The sequence below is a fragment of the Salmo trutta genome, chromosome 13 (genome assembly GCF_901001165.1).
Source record: "Salmo trutta chromosome 13, fSalTru1.1, whole genome shotgun sequence".
Classification (NCBI taxonomy): domain Eukaryota; kingdom Metazoa; phylum Chordata; class Actinopteri; order Salmoniformes; family Salmonidae; genus Salmo; species Salmo trutta.
Window position 1 is genome coordinate 5,653,220 of NC_042969.1, and position 17,432 is coordinate 5,670,651.

General features: G+C 41.4%; 1 protein-coding gene across 1 annotated transcript in view; it reads right to left on the reverse strand.

The window, feature by feature from the left end:
- rxfp1 (relaxin family peptide receptor 1) overlaps positions 1-17,432 on the reverse strand; it is a 114,474-nt gene that overhangs the window by 50,717 nt on the left and 46,325 nt on the right. The window contains exon 3 of the mRNA XM_029770754.1: positions 862-945. Coding sequence (XP_029626614.1) covers positions 862-945 — 84 coding nt within the window. The remainder of the gene's footprint in view (positions 1-861; positions 946-17,432) is intronic.

The following is a 17,432-nucleotide window of genomic DNA, read 5'->3' on the forward strand; positions in this document are numbered from 1 at the left end:
AGCGTCATACCCACGAAGACTCTAGGTTGTAATCGCTGCCGAAGGTGCTTCAACAAAGTTCTGAGTAAAAGGTCTGAATACTTATGTAAATGTCATATGATTTTTTATTTTGTATACATTTGCTACAATTTCATTATGTGGTATTGTGTGTAGATTGACGAGTGAAAAATCTGATTTAATACATTTTAGAATAAGGCTGTTGTCACGATCCCTATGGAACTTTCATCACGCACACCTGTCCCCTATTCCCACTGATTAGTATTTCTATATATGTGCCCTTTGTTTTCCATTGGGCTGTCCATTATTGTTACTATGTCTGTTGGTGCGTGTGAGTACTTGTGCTGTGTGTTTTGGCTTTCGTGCCATTGTGGATTGCGCAGATATGATTGCGGGTCTTGTCCCGTGTGTTAATCATTGTCCGCATGTGTTATTTATTTGAGGTACTCCTCGCTCTTTTGCTTGGATTTCCACTCTATGTTTTTTGTATAGTGTTTGAATGGGCTTCGTCCCTGTGCCTTTACACGGCACACTGTAATTTGGGCAATAAATAAAAACCCTATTACTCATTCCTGCGCCTGTCGCACTGTATTTGATTGGTAGTATTTCTCTCAAGAAGACTTGAAGAAATGTACCTCTATACTGCTTGTGAGTTGTGAAGTTATAGAACTGCCAAAAAGGATAGATGAAAAAATAAACAATTCAAAGCACTGATCCAGTAGGCAGATAGGTTGTCGTTCTGCACTAATGCACTTGCTTATTGGTTCTTTGAAAACATTTGACTCAACTTACCTGTCATAAACATATTGGTTATTGGAGAAAGGGATGACAGTACATTTAAGAAATTTCATATACAGTACTTACAACATTTATCGGACTTGGTCCCGATGTCGATGTTGGGCATCCCAAAATACTTGTCAAAAAGATGGGGCCATCCATTGTTATCGCCTAGAAAACAAAGTATAAACACATTATTTTACTGGTCAGAAATAGTACATCCTTATGTCCATCTTCCACAGAGCAAACATCAACATTGTATCATACTTTATTAATAATTTAGATACATGCCAAGGTGTCAAGTAATACCTTTACAGCAGGAACAATCTACTTTTTGCCTGACATCAGCTTGACATCCATTAATCAGCCAGTAGGCCTCAAGTTTTGACACTGCAGAGTCTCACTCAAGAAGTCTAGGGCTTAGATGAGGTGCCAATCGGTTTCTGCTCTCTTGCCAACTCCTTATGGAATTATCATGTTTGGCTTGACAATAACAGCAATGGAGTTGGCAGGAGCACTACGAGATATGGGACCAGGCTTTCTAGGGCTCATTCATTGAACCATGAAAAGATAAATAGATTGCCTATTTCGGTAAATCAATCTGGAATTAAGTTTGGGTTTGCCAATATACACTGAACAAAAATAGAAACGCAACATCTAAAGTGTAGGTCCCATGTTTCATGAGCTGAAATAAAAAATCCCAGACATTTTCCATACGCACAAAAAGCTTATTTCTCAAAAATGTTGTGCAGAAATGTATTTTTATTCCTGTTAGTGAGCATTTCTCCTTTGCCAAGATAATCCATCCACCTAACAAGTGTGGCATATCAAGAAGATAATTAAACAGCATGATCATTACACAGGTGAACCTTGTGCTGGGGACAAAATGCCCCTCTAAAATGAGCAGTTTTGTCACACAACACAATGCCACAGATGTCTCAAGTTTTGAGGGAGTGTGGAATTGGCATGCGGACTGTAGGAATGTCCTGCAGAGCTGTTGCCAGAGGACTGAATGTTAATTTCTCTACCATAAGCCGCTTCCAACGTCATTTTAGACAACATGGCAGTATGTCCAAATGGCCTCACAACCGCAGACCACATGTATGGCGTCGTGTGGGCGAGCAGTTTGCTGATGTCAACATTGTAAACAGAGTGCCCCATGGTGGCGGCGGGGTTATGGTATGGGCAGGCATAAACTACGCACAACGAGCACAATTGCATTTTATCGGTGGAGATTTGAATGCACAGAGAATCCATGACGAGAACCTAAGGCATATTGTCGTGCCATTCATCCGCCGCCATCACCTCAGGTTTCAGCATGTTAATGCACGACCCCTTGTCGCAAGGATATGTACACAATTCCTGGAAGCTGAAAATGTCCCAGTTCTCCCATGACCTGCATACTGAGCAGACATGTCACCAATTGAGCATGTTTGGGATGCTCTGGATCAACGTGTACGACAGCGTGTTCCAGTTGCCGCCCAATATCCAGCAACTTTGCACAGCCATTGAAGAGGAGTGGGACAAAATTCCGCAGGCCACAATCAACAGCGTAATCAAATCTATGTGAAGGAGATGTATTGAAGCTGCAATAGGCAAATGGTGGTCACATCATATACTGACTGGTTTTCTGATCCACGCCCCCACCTTTTCTTTTTATGGTATCTGTGACCAACAGATGCATATCTGTATTCCCAGTCATGTGAAACCCATAGACTAGGGCCTAATTTATTTATTTCCATTGACTGATTTCCTTATATGAACTGTAACTCTGTAAAATCTTTGAAATTGTTGAGTTTATATCTTTGTTCAGTATAAATACTACAAGCTTTTAGGACAAACCATCTCAATAGATCCATATTTATTTTTACTTTTTACTTCCTTAAACACAGAAAGAAGTCATTATGTTAACAAGGAATAATTTGTCCTTTTTAACAGCTCCCCCATTACCAGTGCAAATGGTTATGCTGTTTGTGCTGCCCTTCAACCTACTGCAGCATCATCAATCACGACTGTCACATATTTGAAAATTTCAGCATGGATGTGGGATTGTAATTTGAGCCAGTTTGCTACAGCAGGAAAATAATCGTTCAAGAACAGGAAATGTGAATTAATATGTGCATTATAATGAATGGACATTTTTGTAGGGGTTGATACATTTTCAGTAAATTTAGTCTGACATTTCAAAGTGGAAATTATAAACTTCAGAAGCCTTTTTAAACCTCAAATACATTACAAGTAAAACATTTCCAACAGGGTGATCAAAGATCCTACTTCTGTACAAGTTCGGGCCTATACACCATATACAGCAAACACACATACTCACAGCCCCAGGCACATACCCAAACATACATGCACCAAAACAGACAGTATACGTTTGTTTTACTATCCCTGTGCAGACCTGATTTATTCCTATTCAAAGTCCTATTTTCCCTAACCCCTATCCTTAACCACTAACTCTAATTGTAACTCTTAACCTAACCTCTAAGCCTCTAAGCCTTGTGAAGACCGGCAAAATGTACCCGCTTGTCCAAATGTTCCTTGTTTTATCATCCTTGTGAGGACTTCTGGTCCCCACAAGAAAAGTAAGACCAAGCACACACGCACGGACACTCATCTTCACAGTCACTTTCAACTTGTTCTTGTTCCAGTCTAATCCCCACTAGAGTTCTCATTTTCAGCCCAACACAATTCTGTGAATTGATTCGTGCAGGGCGGGACTCGGGCTTGCCGTGCTGTCTGAATAAAAAATGAACTATGTGTCTGCGTACCTTTTTAGCCTACTACGGCTCTCTCTCTGCTTGATTTTATTTAAAACCTGTTGGGGCTAGGGGGCAGTATTTGCACGGCCGGATAAAAAACGTACCCGATTTAATCTGGTTACTACTCCTGCCCAGTAACTAGAATATGCATATAATTAGTAGATTTGGATAGAAACCCTCTAAAGTTTCTAAAACTGTTTGAATGGTGTCTGTATGTATAACAGAACTCATATGGCAGGCCAAAACCTGAGAAGATTCCATGCAGGAAGTGGAAATCTGATTTGTGGAATAACCTTCAACACTTTGTCTATGAAACACACCGTGAGTTAGGATTCATTTAGCACTTCCTAAGGCTTCCACTAGATGTCAACAGTCTTTACAAAGGGGTTTGAGTCTTCCCCGGTAGAAACTGACCGAACGAGAGACCTGGAAAGTTGGTCATAGGGGGAGGGCCATTACTACTATGACGCGGGTGCCCATGGGTACCCTTTTGTTCCGAAACGTTTAGTAAGACAATGCAATCGTCCCCCTTGAATATTATTGAAGCTCTGATTGAAAAAGGCCCTAAAGATTTATGTTATACAACGTTTGACATGTTTGAACGAACGTAAATATATATTTTTTGCACATTCGTGACGACAAGTCCGGCGCACCTCATACATTATGAGTAGCCTTCGGAACGCGCTAACAAGAAGGAGCTATTGGGACATAAATTATTAACTTTTTCGAACAAAACTACATTTGTTGTGGACCTGGGATTCCTGGAAGTGCCTTCTGATGAAGATAATCAAAGGTAAGGGAATATTTACAATAGTATATTTGATTTTAGATGGTTCCAAGATGGCGCTAACCTGTATCGCCTAGCCTATTTTTCTGAGCATAGCACCTCGTTTATTGCAAAGTGTGATTTCCCAGTAAAGTTATTTTTAAATCTGGCAATGCGGTTGCATTCACGAGATGTTAATCTATAATTCTTTGAATGACAATATTACATTTTAAAAATGTTTTCGAATAGTAATTTTGTAAATTGTAGCGCTGATTCACTGGAAGCATTTGAAGGAAAATATTTTCTGAACGTCACGCGCCGATGTAGATTGCTGTTTTTATATATAAATATGAACTTTATCGAACAAAAAATGCATGTATTGTGTAACATGATGTCCTAGGAGTGTCATCTGATGAAGATTGTTAAAGGTTAGTGCTGCATTTAGCTGTGTTTTGGGTATTTGTGTTGCATGCTAGTTGCTTTGAAAATGGCAGTGTGATTATTTTTGGCTGGGTACTCTCCTAACATAATCTAATGTTTTGCTTTTGCTGTAAAGCCTTTTTGAAATCGGACAACGTGGTTCGATTCAGGAGAGGTGTATCTATAAAATGGTGTAAAATAGTCATATGTTTGAGAAATTGAAGTTATAGCATTTATGAGGTATTTGTATTTCGCGCAACGCGATTCCACTGGCTGTTGACTAGGTTCCCAGACAGGTTAAAGAATGAATGAATGACTGTTTGATTCTATTAAAGTAGGCAAAGTTACGTTAAGAAAGATAAAACAGGACACGCACTCACAGCTTGATGATGGTTAGATTGTATTAGGCAAGTAGAGTCCAGAGCAAGATAATACACTTGATTTAGGCTACATTATTGCATGCTAAATGTTTCTGGTCAGTGATAGATGAGCACAGAAATAAATGAGCTACCACCTCCATTTGCCCAGCCAGAGATCAATTAACCAAATACACAGACCGATTTAGTGAAAAAAAATCACATTGATTCAGACATGTCACAGGCTTTTGGTCAGAAGTAGGACAGGCTACTGTGTGAGTGAAGAGCAAAATTCAGTTGTTAAGCTACATAACATGCTAGCAAAATATTCTGATCGGCTAATATATGAGTAAACTACAATCTTTTTTTATTTAACTCGGCAAGTCAGTTAAGAACAAATTCTTATTTACAATGACAGCCTACCCCGGCCAAACCCAGACGGCGCTGGGCCAATTGTGCGCTGCCCTATGGGACTCCCAAGCACGGCTGGATGTGATGCAGCCTGGATTCAAACCAGGGACTGCAGTGACACCAGGGAATTAAGATGATCATGAGCACTCACTTTAACTTAGCCTAATTGTTTCCAAATATCCAACCGGAAATTCAGTGAAAACTAAAATCGGACATCGATTGTCTCAAAGCTGTGCGATGGCGCTGTCCCAATCTAATGGTGCTGAAATGATCATCTAGGTGACCACACACCACTATTGCTTTAAATTTGTATAATAGTTTGATATGACTTTGGGGACTCTATTTAAGGCGATGCTAGTGTCAAACGCACGTTAGTTTGCAATCTTGTCACATAAAAACTGTCGCCCTGACAATTTCCAGCCCTAATGCCATGTTCGGCTATGTCTAAAATCAGCAAGCTTGCGCTCAGATGGGAGAGGTGGAAATATTTGAGGCGTGTACTTAAAAACATGATCCAAAGTGCTAATGTTAGGCAGCGCTGGTAGGGATATTTAAGACCAACCAATAGCTGGTTTTAGCGGTAAAGAAGTTGGTTATGGCATGAATTTAAACAGCGGAAACACAGCCTATCTGTAGGCTACCCGTGTCGCACACCACCCATATTCACATGGAACAAGATGGGATTTGGTGCCTGTATACGTAGTATTAAGAAACATAAAACATGAATGTTTTTTCCCCAATTTCGTTTTATTTGATTAAAAACCAAGCATAGCCTCCCCTTCTCTCAATGAAGTCTTTCTTTTTGTCCTGCCCAATGTAATCAAGTAGGCTAGTCAAGACAGTTGATCAAGTGTTTGGGTCATGAGACCGGACGGAAATAAATCTTAATCACCCAAGCTATATTAAAATATAAAGTTTGAGAGGAGCAAAACAGTGAGCTGACATTCCTTTTTTATCTATGTATTGTAGGCAGGCCTACATTATTTTAGCCATGCCTTGGACATGCGTAAATCCCCTCCATGATGTAGGCTAAATGTGTCCATGCCCATCATGAAACGAGAGATGAGAACCTCGGTGAATACCGGTAAACCTCATATTCTCCTGTAACAATTGTTTGTTTTCCGTTTCATATTTTTAAAACCCAAACCCTCTGTAGGTTACCCTTACGCTAGGTCTACTATAATGAAGGCAATGCATTGTCTTTTTTTATGCTGGCAATTTTATGATAGCATTACATTTGACATGTATTTATTGTTAAAAAAAACAGTGCTTGTTTTTCGTTTAATTTTATTAAACCAAATTTACTAGAATGATTCACTGTCCTGGTTTTGTGGTGAGAACATCCATGGCACGCATACAATGCAACTTCTGGAGAAGTGTGAATGCGATCTGTAAGATGGTTTTCCCCTATTTCGTGATATCCAATCGGTAGTTAGTCTTGTCCCATCACTGCAACTCCCATATGGACTCGGAGGGGGAAAGGTCGAGAGCCACACGTCCTCCAAAACACGACCCTGCCAAGCCACACTGCTTCGACACACTGCTTGCTTAACCCGGAAGCCAGCCGCATCAATGTGTCAGGTGAAACACCATACAACTGGCAACCGGAGTCAGCGTGCATGCGCCCGGCCCGCCACAAGGAGTCGCTAGAGCGTGATGGGACAAGGACACCCCGGCCAGCCAAACCCTCCCCTAACCCGGACAATGCTGGACCAATTGTGCACCGCCTCATGGGTCTCCCGGTCGCGACTGGCTGCGACAGCCTGGGATCGAACCCGGGACTGTAGTGACGCCTCTAGCACTGCAGTGCCTTAGACCGCCATTCGGGAGGGCATTGAGTGAACCTTCTCCCTTTTTTTTATATTGGATTTTTGTCCAGCAACTGTGAAAAGTTTGGATGTGTGTAAGACTCTCCATAATCTGCGTTGTTTTAATATTATATGCCCACGGGAAGCAATTATGGCCTCAATGGAGAGGTTCAAAAGCTTCAAGTTCCTCTGTGTCGTGAAGAAAGCATGGCAACGCCTCTTCTCCCTCAGGAAGCGGAAACCATTTGACATGGCCGCTCAGATCCTCAGGAACTTTTACAGCTGCACCATTGAGAGCATCCTGACTGGATGTATCAACGTCTGATATGGCAACTGCACCGCACTCGCTCAGAAGACACTACAAAGGGTGGTGAGGACCGCCCAGCATATCACTGGGGGTGAGCTTCCAGCCATCCAAGATGCATGCCAGGCAGTGTCTGAGAAAGGCCAAAGTATTTGCAGAAGACTATTCCCTGGCCATAAGACTGTTAAATGGCTAACAACTACTGTTCTAACTCTCCCACAGACTATCCACACTGACTATGCCCATCCAAACACAACTACGCTGCTGCTAAAATTATTATTGTTTAGATGTATTACTACCACTGCGATGCTGTTAAATTATTATTGATTTCCATTACCATGAGTATCCATCTATTTGTCACTATTACTCCTGTTTACATGCATATGCATATTTTATCATTAGTATATTACCATGAGTATGTATACATTTCTGCAGCAGGAATGTATAAATACTCATGGTGGATAGTCAGTGTGGATAGTCTGTGGGAGAGTTAGAACAGTAGTTGTTAGCCATTTAACAGTTTCTTGGCAATTTCTCGCATGGAATAGCCTTCATTTCTCAGAACAAGAGTAGACTGATGAGTTTCAGAAGAAAGTTTTTGGTTTCTATCCATTTTTGAGCCTGTAATCGAACCCACAAATGCTGATGCTCCAGATTCGCAACTAGTCTACAGACGGCCAGTTTTATTGCTTCTTTAATCAGAACAACAGTTTTCATCTGTGCTAACATAATTGCAAATATAATGTTCGTCGTAAGAAGGAGAAGTGGACCAAGGCGCAGCGTGGTAAGTGTTCATGATACTTTATTTCAAGAACACACTCAAACAAAATAACAAAAGGCGAAAAAACGAAAGCGCACAGTTCTGTCAGGCACAGAATGCTAAACCGAAAATAACCTCCCACAAACACAGGAATAAAACAGGTTGCCTAAGTATGATTCCCAATCAGAGACAACGATAGACAGCTGCCTCTGATTGGGAACCACACTCGGCCCCAAAAACAAAGAAACAGAAAAGATAGATTTTCCCACCTGAGTCACACCCTGACCTAACCAAACATAGAGAATAATAAGGATCTCTACGGTCAGGGCGTGACAGCAAAAGGGTTTCCAATGGTAAATTAACCTTTTAAAATTATAAACTTGGATTAGCTAACACAACGTGCCATTGGAACAAAAGAGTGATGGTTGCTAATGATGGTCCTCTGTACGCCTATGTAGATATTCCATAAAGAATCTGTCATTTACAACATTAACAATGTCTACGCTGTATTTCTAATCAATTTGATGTTATTTTAATGGACAGAAAATGTGCTTTTCTTTCAAAAACAAGGACATTTCTAAGTGACCCCAAACTTTTGAACGGTAGTTTATATGTTAAGAGCACAACAAATGGCCCCAAGAAGAGTTTGCGGGTAATTCTCTTGGTCATGTCAAAGTTTTATCTGCATTCTGTTTTGGGTGAAATATTAATGTGACTCATATCTTGGATGCACAGATACACACAAGTTGTTTTTGTCCTTACTTGTTAGGACATTTGGGTGAATTGTTAGGACATTGGGGTCCTGATAAGGTTGGAAAACAATTACACACACACACACACACACACACACACACACACACACACACACACACACACACACACACACACACACACACACACACACACACACACACACACACACACTTCCTTTGCTCAGACTAGGCTATTACAATGCTCCTAGGAGCTGTTTAGGAGTAAAATACAGTACATTAACTACACACAGACACTGAGGAACCCAAAATGACCCAAAATGAGTTGGTTTGGGTCCTCTTTCATTTCGTCAAAACAGTAGTTGGCTACATCTGGCCCACATAAAATAGGCCACAAACTTCCCAACGTTTTTCCAGAATGAATGGTGACAGGAGAGTGTCATCACAAATGTACATTCCAATGACAGAATGGTACATTCAGGATTAGTAATTAACAGATTTTTTTTAAACACAGTGTGAATTTTCACCAGCTATAAGTCTGACAATAGCAAAGATGAGCACATTTTGTTCTCCTGACATTCTCCTGTATGGTGCCAGGCAAAACTATTGAACATATTAGCATGCAGAGCATGTGTTTCTTGAAATAATCAATTGACAAGGTAATGACATTCACTTTTGTCGAACGCTTTAATGGCAGGCAAAGGCCACCATTCAATAACTGTTATATAGTACTGTTTCATTTATTCCTGTAAAAATTCACTTTTTTATGCTCTTCTCTTTTGAAAATCGAGATTATCCCGGTTGCTTTCATGTTGTCTAGAGTGTCAAGATGTGTTCATTTGCATATAATAAAATCCACGACAAAAAACGCAGTCCAATGATTTTCAGACTTTCCAATTCTCCACAAATTTGTGACCAGAGTATCTATTATCAAGTAAATATTTGTAGTTGCTACCCACAGGTTATGAATCATTTGACTGATGGGAGTAGTACTTATTTTTCACATTGCATACTGTAGTTGTTTACGCTTAAGCACTCAGAGTCATTAGTAACAGAGGTCATGGAAATTCATATCTCAAAAGGATGGCACCTGATTGACGAGTCAATGGAATTGGTATGCTAAACAATGAATTGATGCAGATACTCATGATATTCTATCAGGTAGGCATAGACTACTTTGTAGTTAACATTTAATTGAGAAGGTTTTTAGGAATCTATCAGAAGATGGTTGTTATTAGCATCATTGCTACGGGCTACACAACTTGGTAGGCATGCGCTTCCACAGACAGGGGCATTCCTGTGCCATTGCTTCTTCAGAAAGTTGAAGGAAAATACAAATCACTGATCCATTTCGTTCATGTCATGTTTATCTTGGGCACGTTTATAAATATTCCAATAAGTTCAATACATTTAGTTGATTTCCTACAAAGTTGAATTTTTTTTTTTATATTGTTGAATTCCGTTTGAATGTCTGGATTCCGTGATTCCATCCGTGCTCTCCGTATCGCAGATTTTTTAGGGCCCTACAAACAGTGACTGTATTATTGTGTTCTATTAAGTGTGCAGAGAGAGTGACAGCGCTAAGTCCAGTGAAAGATATTTATGTAGAACCCCCCCACCGCTTAGATAGGGCTTAGATTCTAGAGGGTTAATGGCCCCTTTAAGATTGCAGATGGTCTCCTACCATTTCGATGGCTGAAGCCCAACATGAATAACTGTTGAGGCCTGAAAAAGCTCAAACAATGTTGTTACCCTCAAGGTGTCTGCCTCTTGCAAAGAAACACAGGATACACACACTCCATCACACACACACACTTTCATGAACACGTACACTCATACACCCAACCGCAATGGGGATGACTTATCTACTTTCCCCAACTGTTAGGAACAAGACCATCTATCTGTGTCGCACAGATGGCCACCTGCTAAGCCTCAGTCCTCTGCACTGACGAGACATTTACCAAGCATATTTGTCCAAGAATACCACCATGCATAAAGCAAAACAAAAATGTTTTTATGATATTTGCAGAGACTGACGCAAACAACCACCAGACATGAATCATAATTATCTTGTATCTATCGGCCGATGCGAGCCACCATTTGACAAATTATGATTATATGCACTCTACCTCCTTGAGAGGCTCTCTGGCGGCTAGGATGAGAGGCTCTCTGGCGGCTAGGATGAGAGAGTACAGCACACAGAAGGGGAGATGAAAACAACTTAAAAGAAGAGGATGAAGTTCAAGGGAAAAGGGTGATTCAGCTTTGCAATTATGCAGGAGTATGTTAGCAAAATATAGAAAGAAGGCTCCCCTGCCTGCCTTCTTCCAATTTGGTTCGGACTTATCAACGACCAAAGGGGAGGAATTTCGACAATTGTGTGCCGATCTGAAATCAATCCCACCTTGTTTGGGAGATAAAGGTTCATGCAGACTGTATGATTTTAGCCATCTTATGCCACGATTTTGCCTTCCCAGACAACATTTCCACGTTGTGTGCAAATTCCTTGGTCTAAACGATTGTCGGACGTCTTGGCTCATTCAGTATGACAGGGTCTAGGTCTGCCGATAATCCTGCATTGTAGTCTAAGTGGGCATAACAATCCCACTCTACCCGGACCTGATGGTGATAAGTCTGGCAGACTGGCAGTAGAAGCTGGATCAGCTACTTAGCTGAAAGGTAGGCCCAGGTAGTCAGCTTCTAAAACAGACATGGCTTCTTGTGTTTACTTATTATATACAGTATCTCCAGGTGTTGCAAACAATTGGGCACCCCTTCCACAGCCGATTGGGATTCTGTAGAGCTGGAGGAACACTACTTCTCTGAAAGTGGGGAGTGAGGGGGCTTAGAATATGGAGGAGGGGAGTTAGAGAAGTGGATTTGAGAGCAGGTGGGAAGTGTGCAGTGACAGCGGATCTAGATAGCCGTTGTAGAAGTCATAGTGATTTTATTTACAGATGAATCAGGTGGTCCAATGAGCAATATTGACACAATGGTCAAAAAATGTATTTTTACAAATTTCTCACAATCCTTAGTAGCAGGCAAACCTGTCTATTCCAAAGAGATCAGGTTAGGGGTGTACCAGGCTCAACAGCCTTACCTCTCATTTACCAAACTGAATCTCCCTAGAAGCCCGAAAATAACCGCTTACAGTTGGCATCATAAATATTCACCCCCCTTGGATTTTGTTGCATTACAAAATGGGATTGAAATAGATTTAATTGTGATTTTGTTTTGTCATTGATCTACTCAAAATACTCCGTAATGTCAAAGTGAAAAGAACATTATACAAATGTGTCCTAAAATAGTAGTTTCATATGTACAAGTATTACCCCTTATGTTTAGGCAAGCCAAAATTAGTTTAGGTGTAAGGTTTGGCATAACAAATTACATAAGTTACATGGACTCACTGTGTTAAATAATTTGGGGTTGACCTGAATTTTGAATTATTTTTTCAGTGAAGTATTGAATTTAAAGAACAGATTCAACTACAAAGACCAGTGAGCATTTCGAAAGCCTCATAAAGAAGGGCAATGATTGGTAGATGAGTAACAATAATAAATTAGACGTTGAATATCACATTAAGCATGGTAAAGTTAATAATTATGCTGTGGATGATGTATTAAACCACCCAGACAAATCAAAGATATTCGTCCTTTAGAACTGAGCTGCAGGGCAGGAAGGAAACTGAGGATGGATCAATAACATTGTAGTGACTCCACAATAATAATATACTGTAAATGACAGTGAAAAGAATACAATTATACTGAATACAAAATACACTGCTCAAAAAAATAAAGGGAACACTTAAACAACACAATGTAACTCCAAGTCAATCACACTTCTGTGAAATCAAACTGTCCACTTAGGAAGCAACACAGATTGACAATACATTTCACATGCTGTTGTGCAAATGGAAAAGACAACAGGTGGAAATTATAGGCAATTAGCAAGACACCCCCAATAAAGGAGTGGTTCTGCAGGTGGGGACCACAGACCACTTCTCAGTTCCTATGGTTCCTGGCTGATGTTTTGGTCACTTTTGAATTCTGGCGGTGCTTTCACTCTAGTGGTAGCATGAGACGGAGTCTACAACCCACACAAGTTGCTCAGGTAGTGCAGCTCATCCAGGATGGCACATCAATGCGAGCTGTGGCAAGAAGGTTTGCTGTGTCTGTCAGCGTAGTGTCCAGAGCATGGAGGCGCTACCAGGAGACAGGCCAGTACATCAGGAGACGTGGAGGAGGCCGTAGGAGGGCAACAACCCAGCAGCAGGACCGCTACCTCCGCCTTTGTGCAAGGAGGAGCAGGAGAAGCACTGCCAGAGCCCTGCAAAATGACCTCCAGCAGGCCACAAATGTGCATGTGTCTGCTCAAACGGTCAGAAACAGACTCCATGAGGGTGGTATGAGGGCCCGACGTCCACAGGTGGGGGTTGTGCTTACAGCCCACCACCGTGCAGGATGTTTGGCATTTGCCAGAGAACACCAAGATTGGCAAATTCGCCACTGGCGCCCTGTGCTCTTCACAGATGAAAGCAGGTTCACACTGAGCACATGTGACAGACGTGACAGAGTCTGGAGACGCCGTGGAGAACGTTCTGCTGCCTGCAACATCCTCCAGCATGACCGGTTTGGCGGTGGGTCAGTCATGGTGTGGGGTGGCATTTCTTTGGGGGGCCGCACAGCCCTCCATGTGCTCGCCAGAGGTAGCCTGACTGCCAATAGGTACCGAGATGAGATCCTCAGACCCCTTGTGAGACCATATGCTGGTGCGGTTGGCCCTGGGTTCCTCCTAATGCAAGACAATGCCAGACCTCATGTGGCTGGAGTGTGTCAGCAGTTCCTGCAAGAGGAAGGCATTGATGCTATGGACTGGCCCGCCCGTTCCCCAGATCTGAATCCAATTGAGCACATCTGGGACATCATGTCTCGCTCCATCCACCAACGCCACGTTGCACCACAGACTGTCCAGGAGTTGGCGGATGCTTTAGTCCAGGTCTGGGAGGAGATCCCTCAGGAGACCATCCGCCACCTCATCAGGAGCATGCCCAGGCGTTGTAGGGAGGTCATACAGGCACGTGGAGGCCATACACACTACTGAGCCTCATTTTGACTAGTTTTAAGGACATTACATCAAAGTTGGATCAGCCTGTAGTGTGGTTTTCCACTTTAATTTTGAGTGTGACTCCAAATTCAGACCTCCATAGGTTGATAAATTGGATTTCCATTGATTATTTTTGTGTGATTTTGTTGTCAGCACATTCAACTATGTAAAGAAAAAAGTATTTAATAAGATTATTTCTTTCATTCAGATCTAGGATGTGTTGTTTAAGTGTTCCCTTTATTTTTTTGAGCAGTATATTTCTAAACATGCATCTTGTGTGCAACAAGTAATACTGCAAAAAAACTCAATGGCAAAGGAATACACTTTTTGACCTAAATGCAAAGTTTTGTGTTTGGGGCAAATCCAACACAACACATCACTCCTTATTTTCAAGCATGGTGGTAGCTGCATCATGGTACGGTATGCTTGATATCGGCAAAGACCGGGGAGATTTTCAGGATGAAAAGAAACGATATGGAGCTAAGCACGGGCAAAATCTTAAAGGAAAACCTGCTTGAGTCTGGCCAGATACAGCTGAAGTCGGAAGTTTACATACACTTAGGTTGGAGTCATTAAAACTCGTTATTCAATCACTCCACAAATTTCTTGTTAACAAACTATAGTTTTGGCAAGTCGGTTAGGACATCTACTTTGTGCATGACACAAGTAATTTTTCTAACATTTGTTTACAGACAAATTATTTCACTTGTATCACAATTCCAGTGGGTCAGAAGTTTACATACACTAAGTTGACTGTGCCTTTAAACAGCTTGGAAAACCTCGAAGAATCAAAAGAAATCAGCCCAGACCTCAGAAAAAAATGGTAGACCTCCACAAGTCTGGTTCATCCTTGGGAGCAATTTCCAAACACCTTAAGGTGCCATGTTCATCTGTACAAACAATAGTACGCAAGTATAAACACCATGGGACCACGCAGCCTTCATATCACTCAGGAAGGAGACGCGTTCTGTCTCCTAGAGATGAACATACTTTGGTGCGAAAAGTGCGAATCAATCCCAGAACAACAGCAAAGGACCTTGTGAAGATGCTGGAGAAAACAGGTACAAAAGTTTCTATATCCACAGTAAAACGAGTCCTATATCGACATAACCTGAAAGGCTGCTCAGCAAGGAAGAAGCAACTGCTCCAAAACCAACATAAAAAAGCCAGACTACGGTTTGCAACTGCACATGGGGACAAAGATTATACTTTTTGGAGAAATGTCCTCTGGTCTGATGAAACAAAAATAGAACTGTTTGGCCATAATGACCATCGCTATGTTTGGAGGAAAAAGGGGGAGGCTTGCAAGCCGAAGAACACCATCCCAACCATGAAGCACGGATGTAGCAGCATCATGTTGTGGAGGTGCTTTGCTGCAGGAGGGACTGGTGCACTTCACAAAATAGATGGCATCATGAGGAGGAAAATTATGTGGATATATTGAAGCAACATCTCAAGACATCAGTCAGGATGTTAAAGCTTGGTCGCAAATGAGTCTTCCAAATGGACAATGACCCCAAGCATACTTCCAAAGTTGTTGCAAAATGGCTTAAGGACAACAAAGTCAAGGTGTTGGAGTGGCCATCAGAAAGCCCTGACCTCAATCCTATAGAAGATTTGTGGGCAGAACTGAAAAAGCGTGTGCGAGCAAGGAGGCCTACAAACCTGACTCCATTACACCAGCTCTGTCAAAATTCACCCAACTTATTGTGGGAAGCTTGTGGAAGACTAGCCGAAACGTTCCAAATACTAATTGAGTGTATGTATACTTCTGCCCCACTGGGAATGTGATGAAATAAATAAAAGCTGAAATAAGTCATTCTTTCTACTATTTTTCTGACATTTCACATTCTTTAAATAAAGTGGTGATCCTAACTGACCTAAGACAGGGAATTTTTACTAGGATTAAATGTCAGGAATTGTGAAATGTAAATGTATTTGGCTAAGGTGTATGTAAACTTACGACTTCAACTGTATACACTGGAGTTGCTTACCGAAATGAAATTGAATGTTCCTGAGTGGCCTAGTTACAGTTTTGACATGAATCGGTTTGAAAATGTATGGCTGTCTAGCAATGATCAACAACATACTTGACAGAGCTTGAAGAATAAAAAAAAAAAGAATAATGGGCAAATACAGTATTGTACAATCCAGGTGTGCAAAGCTCTTAGGCTTACCCAGAATGACTGACATCTGTAATCACTGCCAAAGGGAATTCTAACATGTTTTGACTCAGGGGGTTGAATACTTATCTAATCAAGAAATATTTAGAAATATTTCTTCAGGTGTAGATCGTTGACAAAAAGACAATTACAATAAATCCATTCTAAATCTGGAGAAAGTAAAGGAGTGTGAATAGTTTCTGGAGTCACTGTAAGTGTCTCTCAATCAGTAGGTTTGAATTCTTATTTCCTCTTCACATCATGGAATAGATTAACACAGATAGGGTTATTTACAGATTTGTATTACTTTTTTATTTAACATTTATTTAACTAGGCAAGTCGGTTAAGAACAAATTCTTATTTACAATCACGGCCTACCCAGGCCAAACCCTAACCCAGACGACACTGGGCCAATTGTGCGCCCTATGGGACTCCCAATCACGGCCAGTTGTGATGCAGCCTGTAATCAAATCAGGGTCTATAGTAATGCCTCTAGTACTGAGATGCAGTGCCTTAGACCGCTGCGCCACTCGGGAGCCTATGCTGAATCAAGCCACCCCTGCCATTTTACATTACAGTAATCAATACAATAGAACCTGTAAAGTCATCTGCATACATACTGTAGGTTTGCTCCTATAAGAACTCGGCTAAGCGAAGTGAACGTCTGTGCTCGCATACTTCCTTAACATACCTTTGCATGAAAAACGAGCAAAGGCTGTTGCACCTGTCTGTGTGGATGGAACATTTCAGGTTGTCAGTGATGTGCACACCGAGGAACTGGAAGCTTTTCACCCTCTCCGCTCCTCGTCGATCTGGATGGGGGTGTGATCCCTCTGCTGTCTCCTGAAGTCCACGATCAGCTACTTCATTTTGTTGACGTTGAGGGAGAGGTTATTTTCCTGGCACCACTCCACCAGGGCCTAATATGCATGAACTGTTTTGACTGGGAAGCATATAGTAGGCTTATGACCATAGCAGGGCTCCAGACTAAGACTTTCCACTCATGTCACTGGTGCCAATAACTTTTTCAATTAGAGGCACCAGCACATGATTTGGTTGCACCAAAATTCTGTTGCGGCGAAATGCAATATAT